Below are 16,603 nucleotides of genomic sequence, written 5' to 3' on the forward strand. Positions count from 1 at the left end.
CACAGAACAAAAAACCACACCAGAAAGGATGTCCGGGGGAAAAAAAGACACGCATGTTAGTGATTTGCACTGAGCCATGGTGCAGTCTCACCCTCCAATAAGTTTATTCCATGTTGTACATCAGATAAAAGTTGTCATCCTGACTTCTATCTGCTTCCCTCTGGAGAATAATGAGAATTCCTTCACTGTTGTGCACCAAAAATTATGAGAAAGAAGGACTTACAACTTGCATACTTATTTCCCTTCATCAATTAGCCAGGGAGAAAACAAGATGTAGCTTCAGAGAGGAAAAGAGAATATGTTATAACAGAGGGAGAACATGTCATAAACCTTACAATTCGTGTATTATGATGTTTTCAACTTTTTTAATCATAATTATCATGCAATATGTGGAAATGACATTTTCCTAGGTAGGAAAGTCAAGATGTCATGTAAATGACAGAAAAAGTCTGCTCTGCAAAATGAAAAATAAGTCTTTGATAAGATAGTGAGATTGATTTCACTTTGTCTTTGATAGCTGATCGCAGGTTGACAATTAGCAATACTGTTGTAATTGGGACACCTACAGGGTAATTGAGTACCTATGAACGGCAGTGTTATTTTGTCAATTTTGAGGCTAAGACACATTATTAAGTGAAAGAATTGGTGTGTTTAAAATTCAAGATAAGGAGCTTGAAGGATATAATTAAACAAACATTTTGATTAGATAGATCTGACATGTCAACTTTCACAAGAACAGTCTGCAGGCAGCAAAAACACATTTAAAAACCAAGAGGTTGAGAGCTAATCTGTGCAATTCTCTGAAGAGAATTACATGGCACAGCAGAACTGTAGGCAGGGAAAGTCACATTAATATACAAGTAAAAGTATCTGAGCAAACATAACAGAACCTCAAATTATCAACTTAGGGTAGATTCTCATTTGTGACCTGAGTAAAATAAACAGCCTCAAGGCTGTAACGTCTGTACATGATCTTGAATGTACTGTTTTCTCCCAGGTTAGAAGGGCAGTGTTTCTTCTTTCCTGGATATAAACAAAGAGCTTTGAAATTGTTAGGCTTAATTATTGACCTGACACATCTAATGGTGCAGGTCTGCCACTTATGCTGTCAGCATTTTCCATGGGAACAGACAAGACTAATAACTTTATCAGGCCACATCTGCAGAAACACCAGCTGCCAAACACTCGGGTCTTCATTTTACTAATGTTTAGTGTAATTAATAGGTTATGAAGGAGACACTGATGCTTCAGAGGAATGACAGCAAAATCAACCCATTACCTTTGAGGGAGACAAAATTTAGATATTTTCTTTTCATACAAAAATCTTGTTCTATTAACTGAAATGTTCAGAAACGAAAAAAACACTTTGTAGGTGGCCAGTGAAAAATATTCTGACTACATACAACTGTGTGCATACACAAGTTTGCACATTCAGTGACAAGCAGATTCAAATCTGGACATGAAAGTCTCATCAGTATTGCGATACTGGAAGGTGAAACTGCAGAACTGAGCTCGTGCAACACATTACAGATGTATTTCACCCAAGATAAAAAAAAGACTTCGGTCAACAGAAAATAACTTGAGAGATGGAACACAAGTCTTAATTTCTTAGAGCTCTTCCAAGCACCCAGATTTTTAGGTTTTTTTCCAAGCCAGATGTTTCAAGCTCGGCCATAACCTTGAGTGCACATCAGATATTACCATGTATTACAGCAGCCCATCTCAGCAGACCATACACATGCAATTCTAGGACTTGAAACAGCAATACAGCCCATAGTAAAGGGTAGGGGAACAAGTCCACAGCATCTCTCAAAAGACAGCTCATTTCTGAGACAGCTTTCACATCCCATGAATAAATCTCAAGCCTGGGGACAGGCTCTCAGGCAGGGTACAGACTTCTACACCGTGCAACCCATGGCTCCATCTGTGGGATGCAAGCATTCGGTGAAAGATCACTTCTACAGGGAGCTACAGGGAATGGCTCTCTGGAAAAGGTTTCTGAGCATGGGCAAGATGGCTTCAAAAGCAAGGCAGTTGGCTAATGTTGTTATGGTAACAACATTAGTCTTGAACATACCCTTATCAGGAAGAACGTCCTCATTAGCGGTAAACCTAATACCTTTCCCATCATGCACTGAGACATGAATTCAAAAGGCAAGAAGCAAGCAGGATAAAGAGAGAAGGGTGTGAATTACAATCCAATTAGCGGTGTCACTTAAATACAAAACAAATACCCTAGCTCTTAATAGACAAAATATCCTCTTAAATCTTCTGCATCAACACAGGCTTTGAAGAGCAAGGTTGTCTGCAAGTAAGGGATTGTCTGGGTTAAAAACAAAATCAGAATTAGTGCTGGTGTAACTAAGCTGCAAGCCCTGATCCAACTTTGCAGAGCGGACATTGAACAGTGTGGTGCCACAGCAGCCTGCTCAGTAAGAAAATGAGGGCAACAGGTACCTCACAAACTGGAAGATACAACCATTGAGCAGTGAAGAGAGGGAAACAGCATTTGAATAGTTCTGCATGCAGCCATTTCCTCCCATAGGCTTGTAGGAAGCTTGACTTACGCAAAGGGAAACAGCAGTCGGAGTGCTCTGGTAAGCAGATGCCAGCTGTAAATACTTAGTGCTGTGCCTGCTGTCCCTCCAACGCACACGCAGATCTCCAAACCAACCCACCAACAGAGGCTACTGAGCAGTGTATGCAAGTAATACCTTTTTCTAGCCCAAATCTCAGGAGCAAGTCATGCCTTTCTCAGAGATACTCCATCACTGATCCTACAGACGTAGGTGGCGTAGCTGCAGTCTTTTTTTCCCCAAACAAGGTCCAAAACTCTCAAGCCTACTAATGTAGAAGATGCTGAAGTGGACCAGTTCAGTACCTGTCTCCTAAAGTGGCTCAGACAAGCTACAAAGAAATGTCATCAGCCAGCTACGGGATATATTAAATGATTTCGTAATGATTGTATCTAGTGTCCTAAAAATGGAGCTTAATTCTTTATGAGCTTCTTAAAAAAAAATCCTCAACACACACACACTTCTGTGGTAACTCTGTATATTCTTGACGCTCTCAAATAATGTTCAATTCTCTTTGTGCGTCTGCTAAACACTTGCCCTATGTGGAGTTTTATAGTCAAATCATGCATTGCATGAAGCTGCTTCCTCATATCAGCTTTGAATTTGCCACTTTGCTACTTCAACAGAGCATCTTCCTCTAATTTTAAAGACTCCTGACTATAGCATGGAGTGTAGAACAGCAGTGCTGCACACATCCTTATATCTTGGCTCATCTTGACAACATAATAGGATCCACATAAAAAACTAGCTTCAATTCATGCTCTGGACATATAATGGGAAACATCTGCAGCAGCAAAGACTGAGAATGCTGTGCACACAAGTTCCTAGTTGAAAAGTGCTTTGTGTAACTGTAATGGCAACAGCCTAAGTTCCTGGCATCCCTTGTGGATGCAGCAGTCTTTGACCTGTGCAGCCACTGGATGTCATCGTTGCTCTGCTGGGACTATTCTCTCAAATGCAGGTACTGACTCCTTAGTCAACGTCAGTGCTTTAATGCAATATACTTCAATCTAATCAAGAGTATATCATGCTGCAAAAGGCATGGATAATTCAGCCTCTCAAAACGACACTCAACTTTTCACTTTAAAACTTCAAAACCAAACCTCGTTCTGCTCAAGAGCTCTCAGTACTTCTTCAATTTTTTCGTGAATGCCAGTATCAAGCAGTCTCATTTGCACATGAGGGATAAGTGTGCTGGCTAGGGAGTGCTTTCCCCCTGACTTCAGGGCTTGGTGTGACAGTATGCTGACAGAGTTAGTACAGTCTGAGGGGTCACCAGCTCTCATAGGCTTGGAAAGATTAAAGGAAAAAGGACCCCAAGCAAAAAGATGGCAGAAAGACACTCCTTGGAGTTGTATGACTTTCGCTGCTAAGATGTAGTAGCCCAATGCCAAGGTCTGTATCTGAACAGCCTGAAAACTTAAAACATGAGTTTCAGTTTTGACCTAACCTCTAACAGCATCTGTCCCCTCTTCCTGAGACTACTGAGATTCACAGTCAGTCAATGAAGGTCCCCGACTAGAGACCAAATTATTCTGTACAATAATCTGGAGATGTTTACATGAAAGCAATGAAAGATAGAGATAATTAACTGTTTACCCCTTCCAAGTCAATGAAACAGCACCACTGTCGTGCCTTCCCAGGGATCTACCAAAGAACTCCAGTGACCCATCCCAACAGCTTACTAATACGTTGTGGTGACTTGTAATTGCGTAGCTCGCACATATCCTGTACTGGCTGCAGACAAAACAACGCTTGTGCTGCTCTCCTGAGAGGCTTTCCCCTTTACAGGCAGTCGTAGCTCTGTGACTCACCACACTGCTGCCAATTAGCCTTCGTCAGGACTACAAGGGCTGCTGGCAGCTGGCCTGTGACACAGACATCGACTAGTTTCTGTGGTGGTACCTTGCTGAAACGCCCTCTCACACCACCATGTAAGCCTCAGTACAGTAACTGCAAATTTCACTTAAATCACCCACCCACATTAATTCAAGAAACGTGACTGTTAAGTGAGGATTGCAGAAAAAAAGACCACAAACACCCCAGGCCTTATGTTTCACATATTTATGCTCTCTCAAAATGTAGTTGTTGAGTGGGAAATAAACCCCTTTCCCTCCTTCCCAGTTCCAAAAGCTCTGAACTGTCACGTTTCCAGAAACGTTACTGCCAAAAGCACTCTACAAACCAGCATTACAAGGCAGAGCAATTACGAACAGAGCAGATAGCTCCATTCAACTTTGCCAACAGCACAAAAGAGTCTTACCCTGAGCTGTCTGAGTCTGGACAAAGGTTTTGATGAGAGTGTCTGTGGTCTGAGTGTAGAGAGAGAGCGCGTATCGAAGTGACTGCAGGTCTGGACTCTTCTCCAAGAAAGTTTTCTTCAGGCCGTTCCCACCAGCATGGAAATATTGCTATGAGTAAAAAGAGACAGGAAAAATACTGAGGAACAAGTGCAACCAGCAGCCAACATCTAAGTACTATTGTATGTGTGGATGGGAGAGAGAGCTGGAAAAATTCACAAAACAGCTTCTGTACTGGAAATCCAGCTCTTAGACTGACTGAGAGAGTTGGCTTCGGGGGGACCTTATTGCAGCCTTCCAGTACTTGAAGGGAGCCTATAGGAAAGCTGAGGAGGGACTTTTTAGAAGGGCAGGTAGGAATAGGACAAAGGGGAATGGCTTGTGGAACTTGAACTGGAAGGGGGGAGCTTTAGACTGGATATTAGGAAAAGATTCTTCACTGTGAGGGTGCTGAGACACTGGCACAGGTTGCCCAGGGAAGTTGTGGATGCCCCCTCTCTGGCAGTGTTCAAGGCCAGGTTGGACAGGGCTTTGGTCAACCTGGTCTGGTGGGAGGTGTCCCTGCCCATGGCAGAGGTTGGACTGGATGAGCTTCAAGGTCCCTTCCAACCCAAACCATTCTGTGATACCAACTGCTGATGGCTTTCCTCTTCCAAAGCACTTAAATATAAATACACTGGCTCCCAGCACATGGGGGTCACCTGAGCCTATTCAGGTTTACACAAGCATGGCACCATCCTCCCAAACAGTATTTGGGGATGGAGAAAGAGAACGACAGAGACAGAAATGGAATTGCTTACTTTGATTGTGTCCAGTGCCAGATCCAAAACAGCACATTGCTTTGGAGTCAGACTCCTGGTTTCTTCTCTCACCATATGATCCTGCAAACAACGATTATATTTGACATGAGCCTGCTGTCAGAGACTAAAGGACAAGGAGTCCCCACTATCATCACTTCCTCTGGATTCATGCTGTGACTACATGGCCATAGCATTAATTCAGCTGTTTAAGGAACAATTAATAGAGTCTGTAAGAGTCATTTATTACAGCCTAACTTGAAAGTAAGCCCACTTTCTCTGTTTCTTGCAGGCACAAAAGAGAGAAATAAGGGAAGGAATTGGACAGAGATAAGTGGCAATTTAAAATCACAGTTTGTCTCTCAGAAAAACCCAAACAGGAGTCTACTTGCTACCCATCATTCTAGAGCAGCCACAACAAAACTCTCAAAGCACCACCTAAATGAAGGAATTCTGAGAACCACAGGTTGGGCAAAGTTGTCAGATGTTATTTGTGGATTTTTTTTAATTCTTCCATCTACAAAGGTCACTAATTCATAACATGGTCACTGCAGAGGAAGAAAATCAGGGAAACAAGCAACATGTTCTAGAAAACACCTTTGCTAAAAGAAGTTGTTCCCATTAAGACCAAGCATCTCTAATAGCAAAGAGATAGGAATCCCTTGGGAAGGGATTCCCTTTCCTGCAGTGGAAGCATATCCCTGTTAGACTCCTGCCTGACTACAAGGATGTGCCATCCTTTGGTATTTTACTGATCTTCTTCTCTCTGATGCTTAGTCTAGGTCTCAGAGGAAAATGGCACATTTTAGTAAGTCAAAACTTTGCACAAACACAAATTCCAATTGTTTGAGCTGCTGGGTCAAGCCAGCTCACTGCAGCCTGGGTGCTGATGCATTCATGGAAAAGATGCAGGCAAATCAGGCAAAGGCTACTTATCCCTACTTTAAACATGTAACAGTCTCTGGTAAGGACACTTTTCCAGGAGACACGTCTATCAAACTGTCTTTGAGTAAAGTGTGCCTACTGTGTGGCATCATCTGCGCATTTCACGCTGACAAACCCGCTGGCTGTCTTGCAGCCTGGTGATTCTTCACATCGCCTGCTGCTGTTCCCACTCATTATCCACCATTACCCATCTCCTGCCTGATGGAATCAGGGCTCACCGCAGTCTAGGCACAGCGCGAGGCATTTGCCACGCTTCTCGCAGATATCTAGCTAGCACCTTTGCTAAGTGCTGCGCTAAACTGTGCAGAAGAGGCCTCTCAAGTCAGCAGCAACTCACACAAGGCGCTTTCATGCCTCAGCTTGCCTCTTTCCCCCACACAGGCTGCTCCTGGTCTGGGCAGCTACATGCAGTGGCACAGTACTCTGTAAGATGCTACACATCTTCTGCTGTGACAAGCTGTCCTTAGGGGAGCAATAGGTCTCCTCCCTCTTCTTCATGAGCTGGGAGTAATTCAATTGAAGATGATGTGGCTTCACACTTCAGCACACAGAAGGCAAAGCATTCTTTCCTTGTCTGACAGTCAGATTAAGTGCACAATCAGCCAGAGCCCAAGGCCACGTTGATGGGAGAGGCCAATTTAGTCAGGGTAGCTGTGTCCCCAAGGCAGAGCGACTTTCATGTCTGCGGTAATTACTGTCTAGGTCTGCCTGCCAGATTCCCCGTGCTGCAACAGGAACCAGGTGGTTGGCATTTTTCTCTTAAACACCTAAAGAGCTCATTTACGCCGCTCTGAGAGGTCACCCAGCCAGTGCCCATGCTGCCATTGCACAGCACTAGTGTCGTTTACTTCAACACATTATGTAAAAATAACCCAGTGACTGGACTGGTAATGCTCACACCTACACACAGAGGAGCCCACGGCTGTCATTCCCCAGTGTACCTGCCCTCTGCAAATCCCACACTGTTCCTATAAAGGATTGCACAGAGTGCTGCCCTGCACTTCCCAGATTGCCAGCCAGGAGAAAGCCACAAATTTACACCAAATAATTATGCAACTACAAGCAAAAGAAGTAATAAAGAAAAAAAATACATTTTCCAGGTCTCTCAGATGTGTTCTCCACAGGTACTCTCAGAAGAGACCCTGCAGTCAGGGCTTGGCTGATCACCCTGGGGGCAGCGTAAGGGAGAGGAGGCTTCTGCTGCCTGCTCCAGCTGCTTGCTATTAGGCAAACTGAGCAGAAAGAGTTTGATAATAAATGGGAGAAAGATATGTGGCACCAAGGTGCCAAGTTTATGGCTGGCTTTCTGAGCATTTTAAAATACACTGAAATTGATTTGTCATCAGGACGAGAGCCTGTGCTTGTCAGGTCTGTCAGTCTCAGTTTTCAGCTGAGTTATCTGATTCACTAGGGCTCTGTTCCTCCTGTTCTATTTAAGACAAAGAAAGCTTAAAATCCATCCCATAATTTCCCTAGGCTTTTAGTGGAACTGGAAAATGCACAGAAGAGGAGGTCTGAAGAGCCATTTACTCATGCCTTCCCTGTTAGCTTGTATGTGCTTGCAAAAACAAAAGGACAAAACCCCCCAATATCCACGATGCTTACACAGACCCAAACAATTTCCACTCATCCAACACCTTTTTACTCTTCGTGAAAAATCTAGATGCAATGTTGGTTCACAACCTCTGTCTGAAAGAAGGGTCTCCAGAATTCAGGTGGTAGGGTGATTTCACACTTGTGTACAGCATTCTTGCCACACGCAAAATCCTGTGTACGTGTGCTGCTGTAGTCCTATATGTAGATATGCAAATAAAGGCTTGAACACACCAGGCCTTGCCTGATTTGCATGATTACATGCATTTCTAAAAATGCAATCAAGATTCACCAAAGTTGAGCTTTACAGTAACTGAGCTGAAGACAGGCTGAGAGATGGCCTTCGTCTGACCAATGGGAATGGAAACCAGCAAAGCTTCCAGCTCATTCCTGGCAAAAGGCGCTTTGTATATATTAAGAAATTCCAGTCATGGGGAGATACAGAAGAAGAAAAAGAGAACAGTGAATGTCATTGGCTATGCCCTATGTGAGGAAACCACAAGGAACTGCCTGTCGCCTGTGCACAAACTTGTCCCTGTGACCTGGGAAAAGAACTGAAGCAAATTCAGAGTTCTCACCCTTTGACACCAGGAGTGCACACAGAAGGCAAAGATGGCTTCTCTTCCTCTAAATGCTGGGTTCTTGCTGATGTTTTTGAAAGGGGAAGGGAATACTCACAGGAAAAGGGAGTCAGATGTGGAGGCTGTGGTCCAGCTCCCACTCTCCCAGGCTGGCCACAAAGCTCCCCTCTACCCCTTTCTGCCATGAAAGCAACAGAGAGCACTGTAAGTGCAGGAAGCAGTGGATGCAGCGCAATCCTCGGGAGCCACCACATCTCCAGGGAGGACAGCCTGGCTGTGGGAGTGCATGGGGCTGTCCGTCAGCACAAGTGACAGCTGCTCCTCTGGGGAGCCATGCTTGAAGGGTTGTGTTATCTCACTGTTAACTGCTGCATAACAGCCTCGAAAAGCAGCATGTGCACGTAATGACACACCCGTACATCCAGATCACTTACTCATATTGCTAATAAGCACTGCCTTAAATGAATTGCGTACTCTCCTGGCTCAAAAAGATGTGTATGTAAAATGTGTCTGCTGGGCAAAGGAAATAGATAGTTGTATAAAGACAGCTGCAATAAGTGCAAAAGACAAAAAAAAGCATGGGAAAAGACAAATTCATTTTGAAATTGCACTAATTACTTAGGAGAATGCCCTTTGCTGTGGGAAGACAGAATTCACATTCAGCTCTGTATTCCTTGCAGCAGTCTGTGCTGTGACGCTTCAGATTTAGTCCTCTTGCACAATACCCGTTTTGTAGCACAGGTCAAACCACAGCACAGTGCAATTTGAATGTTGTACAGCATCACTATTTTCATACCACTCCTGTCGTGACCAGTGAATTAATGCTTGATCGGCTTATGATGAGGTGGCGTGCACTTAGTAACGCTCATGTCATGCACTGTCACGTCACACACTGTCAAAACACATCAACATAGCCTTCATGCTAAATGCCAGCTTGCCTGAAAAAAGAGCCCACGCAGAAGGAATTTACAGACACAGGCTCTCTCCCATAAGCAACGGTTATTTTTGTAACAGTTCATATAATTCATCAATAGCTAGCACAATCATCTTTCCAACTGAGATCTCATTATCAGGATCTCATAAGGGACTCCCTTTTATACACGGAGATACAGAGGAGCTGGGCAGATGCTAAGAACTCTACTTTTTTCATTTTAAATTGATATACCAAACTGATCACAGTATCTACAGAAGAAACTACTCTGATGATTAAACCCACAATAAAATTTAACAGTTAAACACAGTACTAATATTAGCAGAATGCATTTTAAAGCACATTCAATGCATTTAAAAGCATTCTCTACAATTGCACTCAATGACAAACCACTGGAAGCATAAGACTATGCTACACTTCCATGCTTACACACATGCACATCAACACAAGCCATGCAGAACAATACCTTCAACTTTGACAAGTGTCCCAGTTCCTTAGCAGCACTGAAAATCAACTGTGTGCCCTATGATTGCAAGAAGTTAGAGAAGAAAGGAGGGGGAAAAAAGAGATTATAAACAACCTTTGCATATTTTTCCTTTGAGCAAGTCAAGTCAGTTCACAGTTAAAGCTCTACATAACCACCCCACAGCCAGTCAAAACATCCAGACCCCTTGCCAGTTTATTACCTAGTATAAAACCTGGCATTTCTGTGGATACCACCATCAAGAGCTATTTTGGAGGACAGTAACTAACTTACTAACTGGTTCACTCTTGCCCACAGCAGCCACCCATTTAAATAGGGTGCGCCTTCAAATCGGCAAGGGTGAAGGCAGTGCACTGACTTCATCTCCAAGTGCTCCTCTAGATTTCAGGTCTAATTACACATGAAGACAGCATAAGATTTGCCAAAGCAAACGATCACACAACTGATGGCAATCTCTCTACATAAGTACAGTCCGATCAGCAGGGTAGGGGTAAGCATACATCAGATCAGAAACAAAACTGTATCTGAGCAGTTTTTGGGTGAGAGATCGGCAAACAATGTCCAGTAAATACTACAGCATCGCCTTTACATGTCAAAAGCTTTGCCAATGGCTCTTCTTCCCCCACTGTGGCTTACTAATGCTGCATCTCCAATGAAGAAACAAAAAGGAAAGATCAATTCCTATGATGAGGAATCTTGCTTCAAGTCACTTAGGCTCTAGTGTAATGGATTTTTACATACTTTCTCTGCAACGGTTACACAAAGATATTATTCCTTTTCCCCAACACAGCATGCGTCTGTTGTGTAATATTCCTTTTGCCTGGGGAGTTAACTCCAAAATTTAATGAGAAAGCCAAAAGCAACCAAGACAATTCTCCAGTCTCTTCTCCAGGAGATGCTTTATGGGGTGTACTGGAACTATTTTTCTTCCACTTCACTCCTTTTAATACATCTAATCTTGTTTTTTTTTAATCTAAAAAAGTCACAACTGTTTATTATTCCACTTGAAATAAACCCCCAGCCTATGAACTGCGCATCTATCATATCATGAAACTTTGCCCTCACTTCAGCCCTCTCAGGAAAGTCAGATTTGGGCTTTAGGATGAAGACAAAGCTGCAGGTGACCCCCCTTCCCTAATTAAACCTCCCCTCTGTTCTCTCTCTCAGGAAAGCCTTTGGTCTGCTAGGAACACCGCACTCACAAAATGGTCTTTGTGTCTCCTTGCTTGTAACTGGTCATTAGGGGCTGGTGTTAAAAGTAAGTGTAAATGTCACCACAGGTATCAGTTGAGAAGTGCCTGGGTCATGTCCCAGCTGAATACCTGAAATAAGTTTCCAGGGACAGATGCTGGTGGGTGGCACTTTCCAGTAGGGTCTTTTTGCTCTGGAAAGCATTTGGGAGCTTATTTGGGGATTGCTGGCTCCATGAGGAGCCTATTTCCCCAGAGGTCTCCAGTAAATCCAATTCTCCTTTCCATAGCCCTGCTTCCTTCTCCTTTAGTACCTTTTTTCATCTCAACAGTCTTTCACCCTCTCACTTAACCACAGCTGCCATGACCACTCCTCATGCCAAAACCCCTTGAACTGTAATAAAGCAAGATGTAAACCCAGAACTATTATATTGCCCTTTGCCCCTGCCTATGGCACTCAAATTGTGTTCTTTGCTGCCTTCTTTAGTATTTTTTTATTTATTGCCTTTTAAGTCAATATTCTGTGGAGCAGGAACTGCCCCATACATGCATTTGCAGAGGAGACTCTGGGAACTGGGTTGTACTGCAAGGATAATTGCTGAAATAATTTTTTTTCTAGGATTAAAGCTAACAAAAGCCCCACTGATGGATTCCCCTCACTAAAAAAAGTGTCTATATACTGGTTGCTAGAGGTAGCACGTACCCTTTCACAGAAGGAAAGCAAGCAAACAGTTTACAGCTGAAACACTGGAAAGACTGAGACCTGCTCTAGGGACACTGGACGCTCTCTGTCCATTACAACAGCAGTCCATAAGTTAATTTTTAGATGAAGTACTTTCTTTAGTTTTGCCAGCTCTGGAAAGACTCTGTGACCTGAAATCACTGACAACCTCTTGATTTGCTCTATCCATACCCATTGCCTAACCCTCACTGTTCTTCAGCCTTTTATGTTTGTTGAATACAAATCAATACAGAATGAATATTATTGACTTAGTAGCCAAAGAGAAGCTCATGATAATTGAATAAATTCACAACTCCTGGGAGGGGAAAGTGCAGGCAAGGACAATGCATCCATAAAGGAAAGCTTATGAAATGAGACTGGGAGCTTCACTTGCTGCCAGCATCTAACGTGCAGTGTTATCGTACAGCTCTCTAGAATGAAAGAGCACAAAATCCTCTGTACTTCCAGTGAGTGAGGTTGAACATGACTGCACACCACAAGCAACACAGAGATTTCACTGTGGGCCGCACCAAATAATGCAGCAAGGGACATGGCTTCAGCCAGCGCTCTGGTACCTAACAGATGTGCCTGCTGTTCTGCATGATAGGTCACGAAGTTTGTTTCACTTATGGGTCCTAAAGTTTTCATGCCTGTTGACCAAGCAGAAAAAAAGTAACATTTTTATAACCTAAATTTTGAAGAAGTGAGTAGGCTCAAAACCCGCAAACATTAAGATTTCTTGATGCGACATTTTCAACCTTCACTGGATACTTTTTAAAAAAAATAAATAAATCTGAACAGTTTCATTAACTAGCCTAGGCACGTAGTGTCCCTGCTGCAGGCTTCTAAGGAGGGCAGGTCGGTAACACTAAGCAATACCCAGTGACTTGATACGCTTCAAGGAACAAAGCCGCTCAGATAACTGCTCCTTGGCTCTTGCCTGCTAAGGAAATCCTCATCAACCAGCACCAATCTCTGTCAATGCGTCTGCAAGAAGTTATTTTACTGTTACACTGAGTTCGTCATCAGTGCTGGTAACATCTAATGAAAATCTGGACAGCTCCTTCCTCTGCCAAATGGCATTCTTGTAAACAAGATGCTATGCCTCCTCAAAAAAGTTATTTTTTTCATGAAAAACATATCACAAAGCTCTACAGACAACACTTATTCCAGGTGTGCCTCTAGGGAATTAAAACAACTAAACTGAAATATCAAGTAGTTTTGAGAAAAGCTGACCACAATGGACTTGATTAAAACATCAAGGATGTAAGCTGAGGAACAATTAAGTCCTTGTTATGAACTGTTTCTGTCTAGCCCTGTAGCAAATGTAGCTGGAAAGGGGACAGACCTTAGCGCTGGTTTTCCTGGTTTTTCCCATTAAACTAGTTTTACCTTCCTAAACTTTTTGGAAACATGAAAGACACCTATAGCCCACAACACAAAGATTTTAAATTCCTTGTTAATAGTCTGGTATTTCCCCCCTCAGTGAAAGCATTCAGAGAAGGACCATCAGCTCACTCAAGTCTAATTGCTAGGAACCAACACAACTGCACTGATTTATGTTCCAAGAGGCTCAAACTCTCACAGCTCAACTGTCCTACTGCTCAGCTGACAAAGCTAGGAAACAAAAGCCTACTGCAAGCCTTGAGTTCCTGTCCTTTTTTGGGCTTATTTTTCTGAGACATATCAGTGCAAGGAAGTTTGATCTCGTATCATGCATTCCTTTCCTAGATTTTTTTTTTAATTCCTATATTCAACAACAATGAGATCTGGTCATTTATGAGCAGCATTTAAAATCATTAAAAAAATTCTATCATCAGGCAATGTTCACTGCCACCCATTAAAAATTAAGGCTATTTTTTGACTGTTGTGGTGTATCAAGCATTGAGAAAATAGGCTTAAAAGTGGGAATGAAAAAGGGAAAATAATCACTTGTTGGTACAGAGATCCAGGCACATGTGAAGTTCACAGATCATTTCATTCAAGGCTAAGAAAGCTATTTCTCCTCAACACAGAGGGAGCCTTGGACTTCTTAGCTCCTAGCTAGCACAAGGGAGACTATTCATTTTAAAAAACCCAGAAAACCTCTCAAAGCCACGCTCTCCTCCACCACAGAGTAGCTCTGGAGCGGTGCTGCTTGCAGACGAGCCTGAAGAACGGCCAGTTTGGAAGTCACGTATAAAATCTGACTGCAGCTGAAGGAAAATGTTGTTTCTAACCTGGACCACATTCTCATTTAGTGAAGTCTGATGAGCAGAAAAAAGCAAAGCAGGAGCAAGAGCAAACGGAGCCTCACGTGAATGGCTGTACCGTACTGTGTGAAATAAATAAAGCAGGCTCCAGAGGAATCATCTGTGTGTAAACTGAGCAACTCTTCATTGACCTGACTACTCACTGATGGCATGCTATAGTTCCATCCTAAGCAGCGAGGGAGAAAGAAATGTGTAACTAATCCACTAATATCCCCAAGCACTGTGCACTGAACCCCAAAATAAGGATTCCCAGAGAGCTGTGTTTGCCTATCCACTCACCCAAGACTGAGAGCGTTTAATTAAATGTTGATCTTTACTTACAACTAATGAGGTGCGAACTGCTCGGTGAGTTACTGGAGATCACGTTGCTACTAATCCCACAACCTACGGGGAGTCAGCACTTGGAGAGGCAGGAGTCAGTCGTCTGAAAGTCATTAAGACACCGGCAGCTCAGGCTGTCAGAGTGGGAGGCTGTAAAACTGCCCCTGCCCCATCCTTCACCTGCAGCAGCTGCCTGCTTCCTCACCTGAGCTCGACCCTCACAAAATCTTCCAGAAGCTGCAGAGAATGGAAGAGCAGAGCCCAGATTTTCCCTGTGTCATACAGGCTGAACTAAGTTAAGTGGAATAGATTGGTCTGGAGAGTAATGGGCATTACAGCGCTGTGCAGTGACAGGGTCATGCAAGCGACAAGTGAGACACATTGCAGCGTGTTGGGAACCTCCTACCTGAGTATGCTTTCCATGACGACCATCAAAAAAATGTCTTTGCACCTTTGACAATTTCACAGAAAGGAGAGAAAATACTCAAAAAAAGGGGCGCTCCTCTACCATTAATATCCCCTACTTCTTAAGGGCTGCAGAGGAGTCTTCAGGAGGGAGATCCCTATCCAGTGGCCCTTCAAACATGGAGAGGCAGCACTAGGGCTTTCCATCGCTGAGGGCTGGGAGGAAAGTGAGTTAGAGTGCCTGAGGTTATTTCTGAGTCTGATGTGCTTTCAAAGGGGGGAAAAAAAAAAGGCAAGAAAAAATAAGTAATAGGTGCATGGCAGAGAAGTTTAATAGCAAATACAAAGTACTGCTTCTGCCCACAATGCCAGCCCTGAGTTTTGCATTGTCTTGCCCTGCCAACCTTCACTGCTGGGGATAATGAAAATCTGGTGGTGAAGAATAAATCACTATTTCCCAGAGGTCAGTGGAAGCAGGTCTTTGCCCTTGTAGCCCATCTATCCTCACCACAGGTTCCCTGCTCTGCAGACAAGGCCATTTTTATCATTGCATTGTTCACAACTGCCTGTCTGAAACGGTAATTCTTTTCCAGTTTGGACTAGTTCAGCCTCCTCACCACGATGCAATTGATTAGACAGCTAAAAATCCAGCTATGAGCATTTTGCATTATCTCAGACAACTGAGGATGCTCTTCATTACAGAAAAAGAACTTCTCAATTTGAAATGGAAGTGATGGCAACAAGAAACTCTTTGTCAAGAAAACGTTGAAGTGGCTCATAGCACCATTCTGCAGGTTGGAAGAATTGGCTGATCATAGTTATTGCCTTCTTCATGACACAAGCACTGAATCACTCTCCTACTCCACCTTTAAAATCCAAAACTAGCAAGCATAAAGCTCAAGCAGCTCCTCCCTGGTTCTCTCCGAGGCCCTTGATCTCACTGATTCCATTCTGAAGGGGTCATGTTAATGCTGCTCCTAAATGATGATTTTAGTACCTGTCCCCAAAGACTCCTTTTCAAAGCAACTCAACAGAGGAAAAGAAATTTCATCCTCTTAAATTTAGATTAGTTTCTTCTCCTTTATAAATTAAAAAAGCAAGCAGAAGTGATTACTCCAAATCTGAGCTCAGAGCAAGCAATCTTTAGCAAATTTACACCTCATGCTAATTTTATGCTTAGTAGGTATGACAGCGCAGTGGATCTCAGCAGTTTTGTTTAAAGTTGTCATCACCAAGGCCAGAGGCAAAGGCTTTCCCTCTCAGAGCAAGAAACACCTAGGGCAAGATGTGGGTTTGCATCTCTTCTCTAGATGCTGCGACCCAAGAAGTCCACTCAAAATACATAGGCAACTGCTGAATAGTGAAAACCACTACTGGGAAAAAAATAAACCATCATAAATTAGCCATAGACCGCATGTTCACTCCAACACAGAGATTAAAAGAAGTTCTGGATCATCTCCAAATAATGAGGTTATAGCCCAAACTTCACACTGCATTCAACTGAGTG

The 16,603-nt window shown here is 43.2% G+C and overlaps 1 protein-coding gene across 1 annotated transcript in view; it reads right to left on the reverse strand.

Annotated features, from left to right (window-relative positions):
• Positions 1-16,603, reverse strand: part of LOC104541789 (protein unc-13 homolog B) — a gene marked incomplete at its 5' end in the record, with an annotated part of 70,975 nt that overhangs the window by 3,641 nt on the left and 50,731 nt on the right. Inside the window, 4 exons of the mRNA XM_010185926.1 lie at positions 2,078-2,134; positions 4,840-4,987; positions 5,677-5,757; positions 10,190-10,246. Of these exons, the coding sequence (XP_010184228.1) occupies positions 2,078-2,134; positions 4,840-4,987; positions 5,677-5,757; positions 10,190-10,246 (343 nt within the window). The remainder of the gene's footprint in view (positions 1-2,077; positions 2,135-4,839; positions 4,988-5,676; positions 5,758-10,189; positions 10,247-16,603) is intronic.

Source organism: Mesitornis unicolor, unplaced genomic scaffold (assembly GCF_000695765.1).
Source record: "Mesitornis unicolor isolate BGI_N332 unplaced genomic scaffold, ASM69576v1 scaffold13396, whole genome shotgun sequence".
In the NCBI taxonomy this organism is placed as follows: domain Eukaryota; kingdom Metazoa; phylum Chordata; class Aves; order Mesitornithiformes; family Mesitornithidae; genus Mesitornis; species Mesitornis unicolor.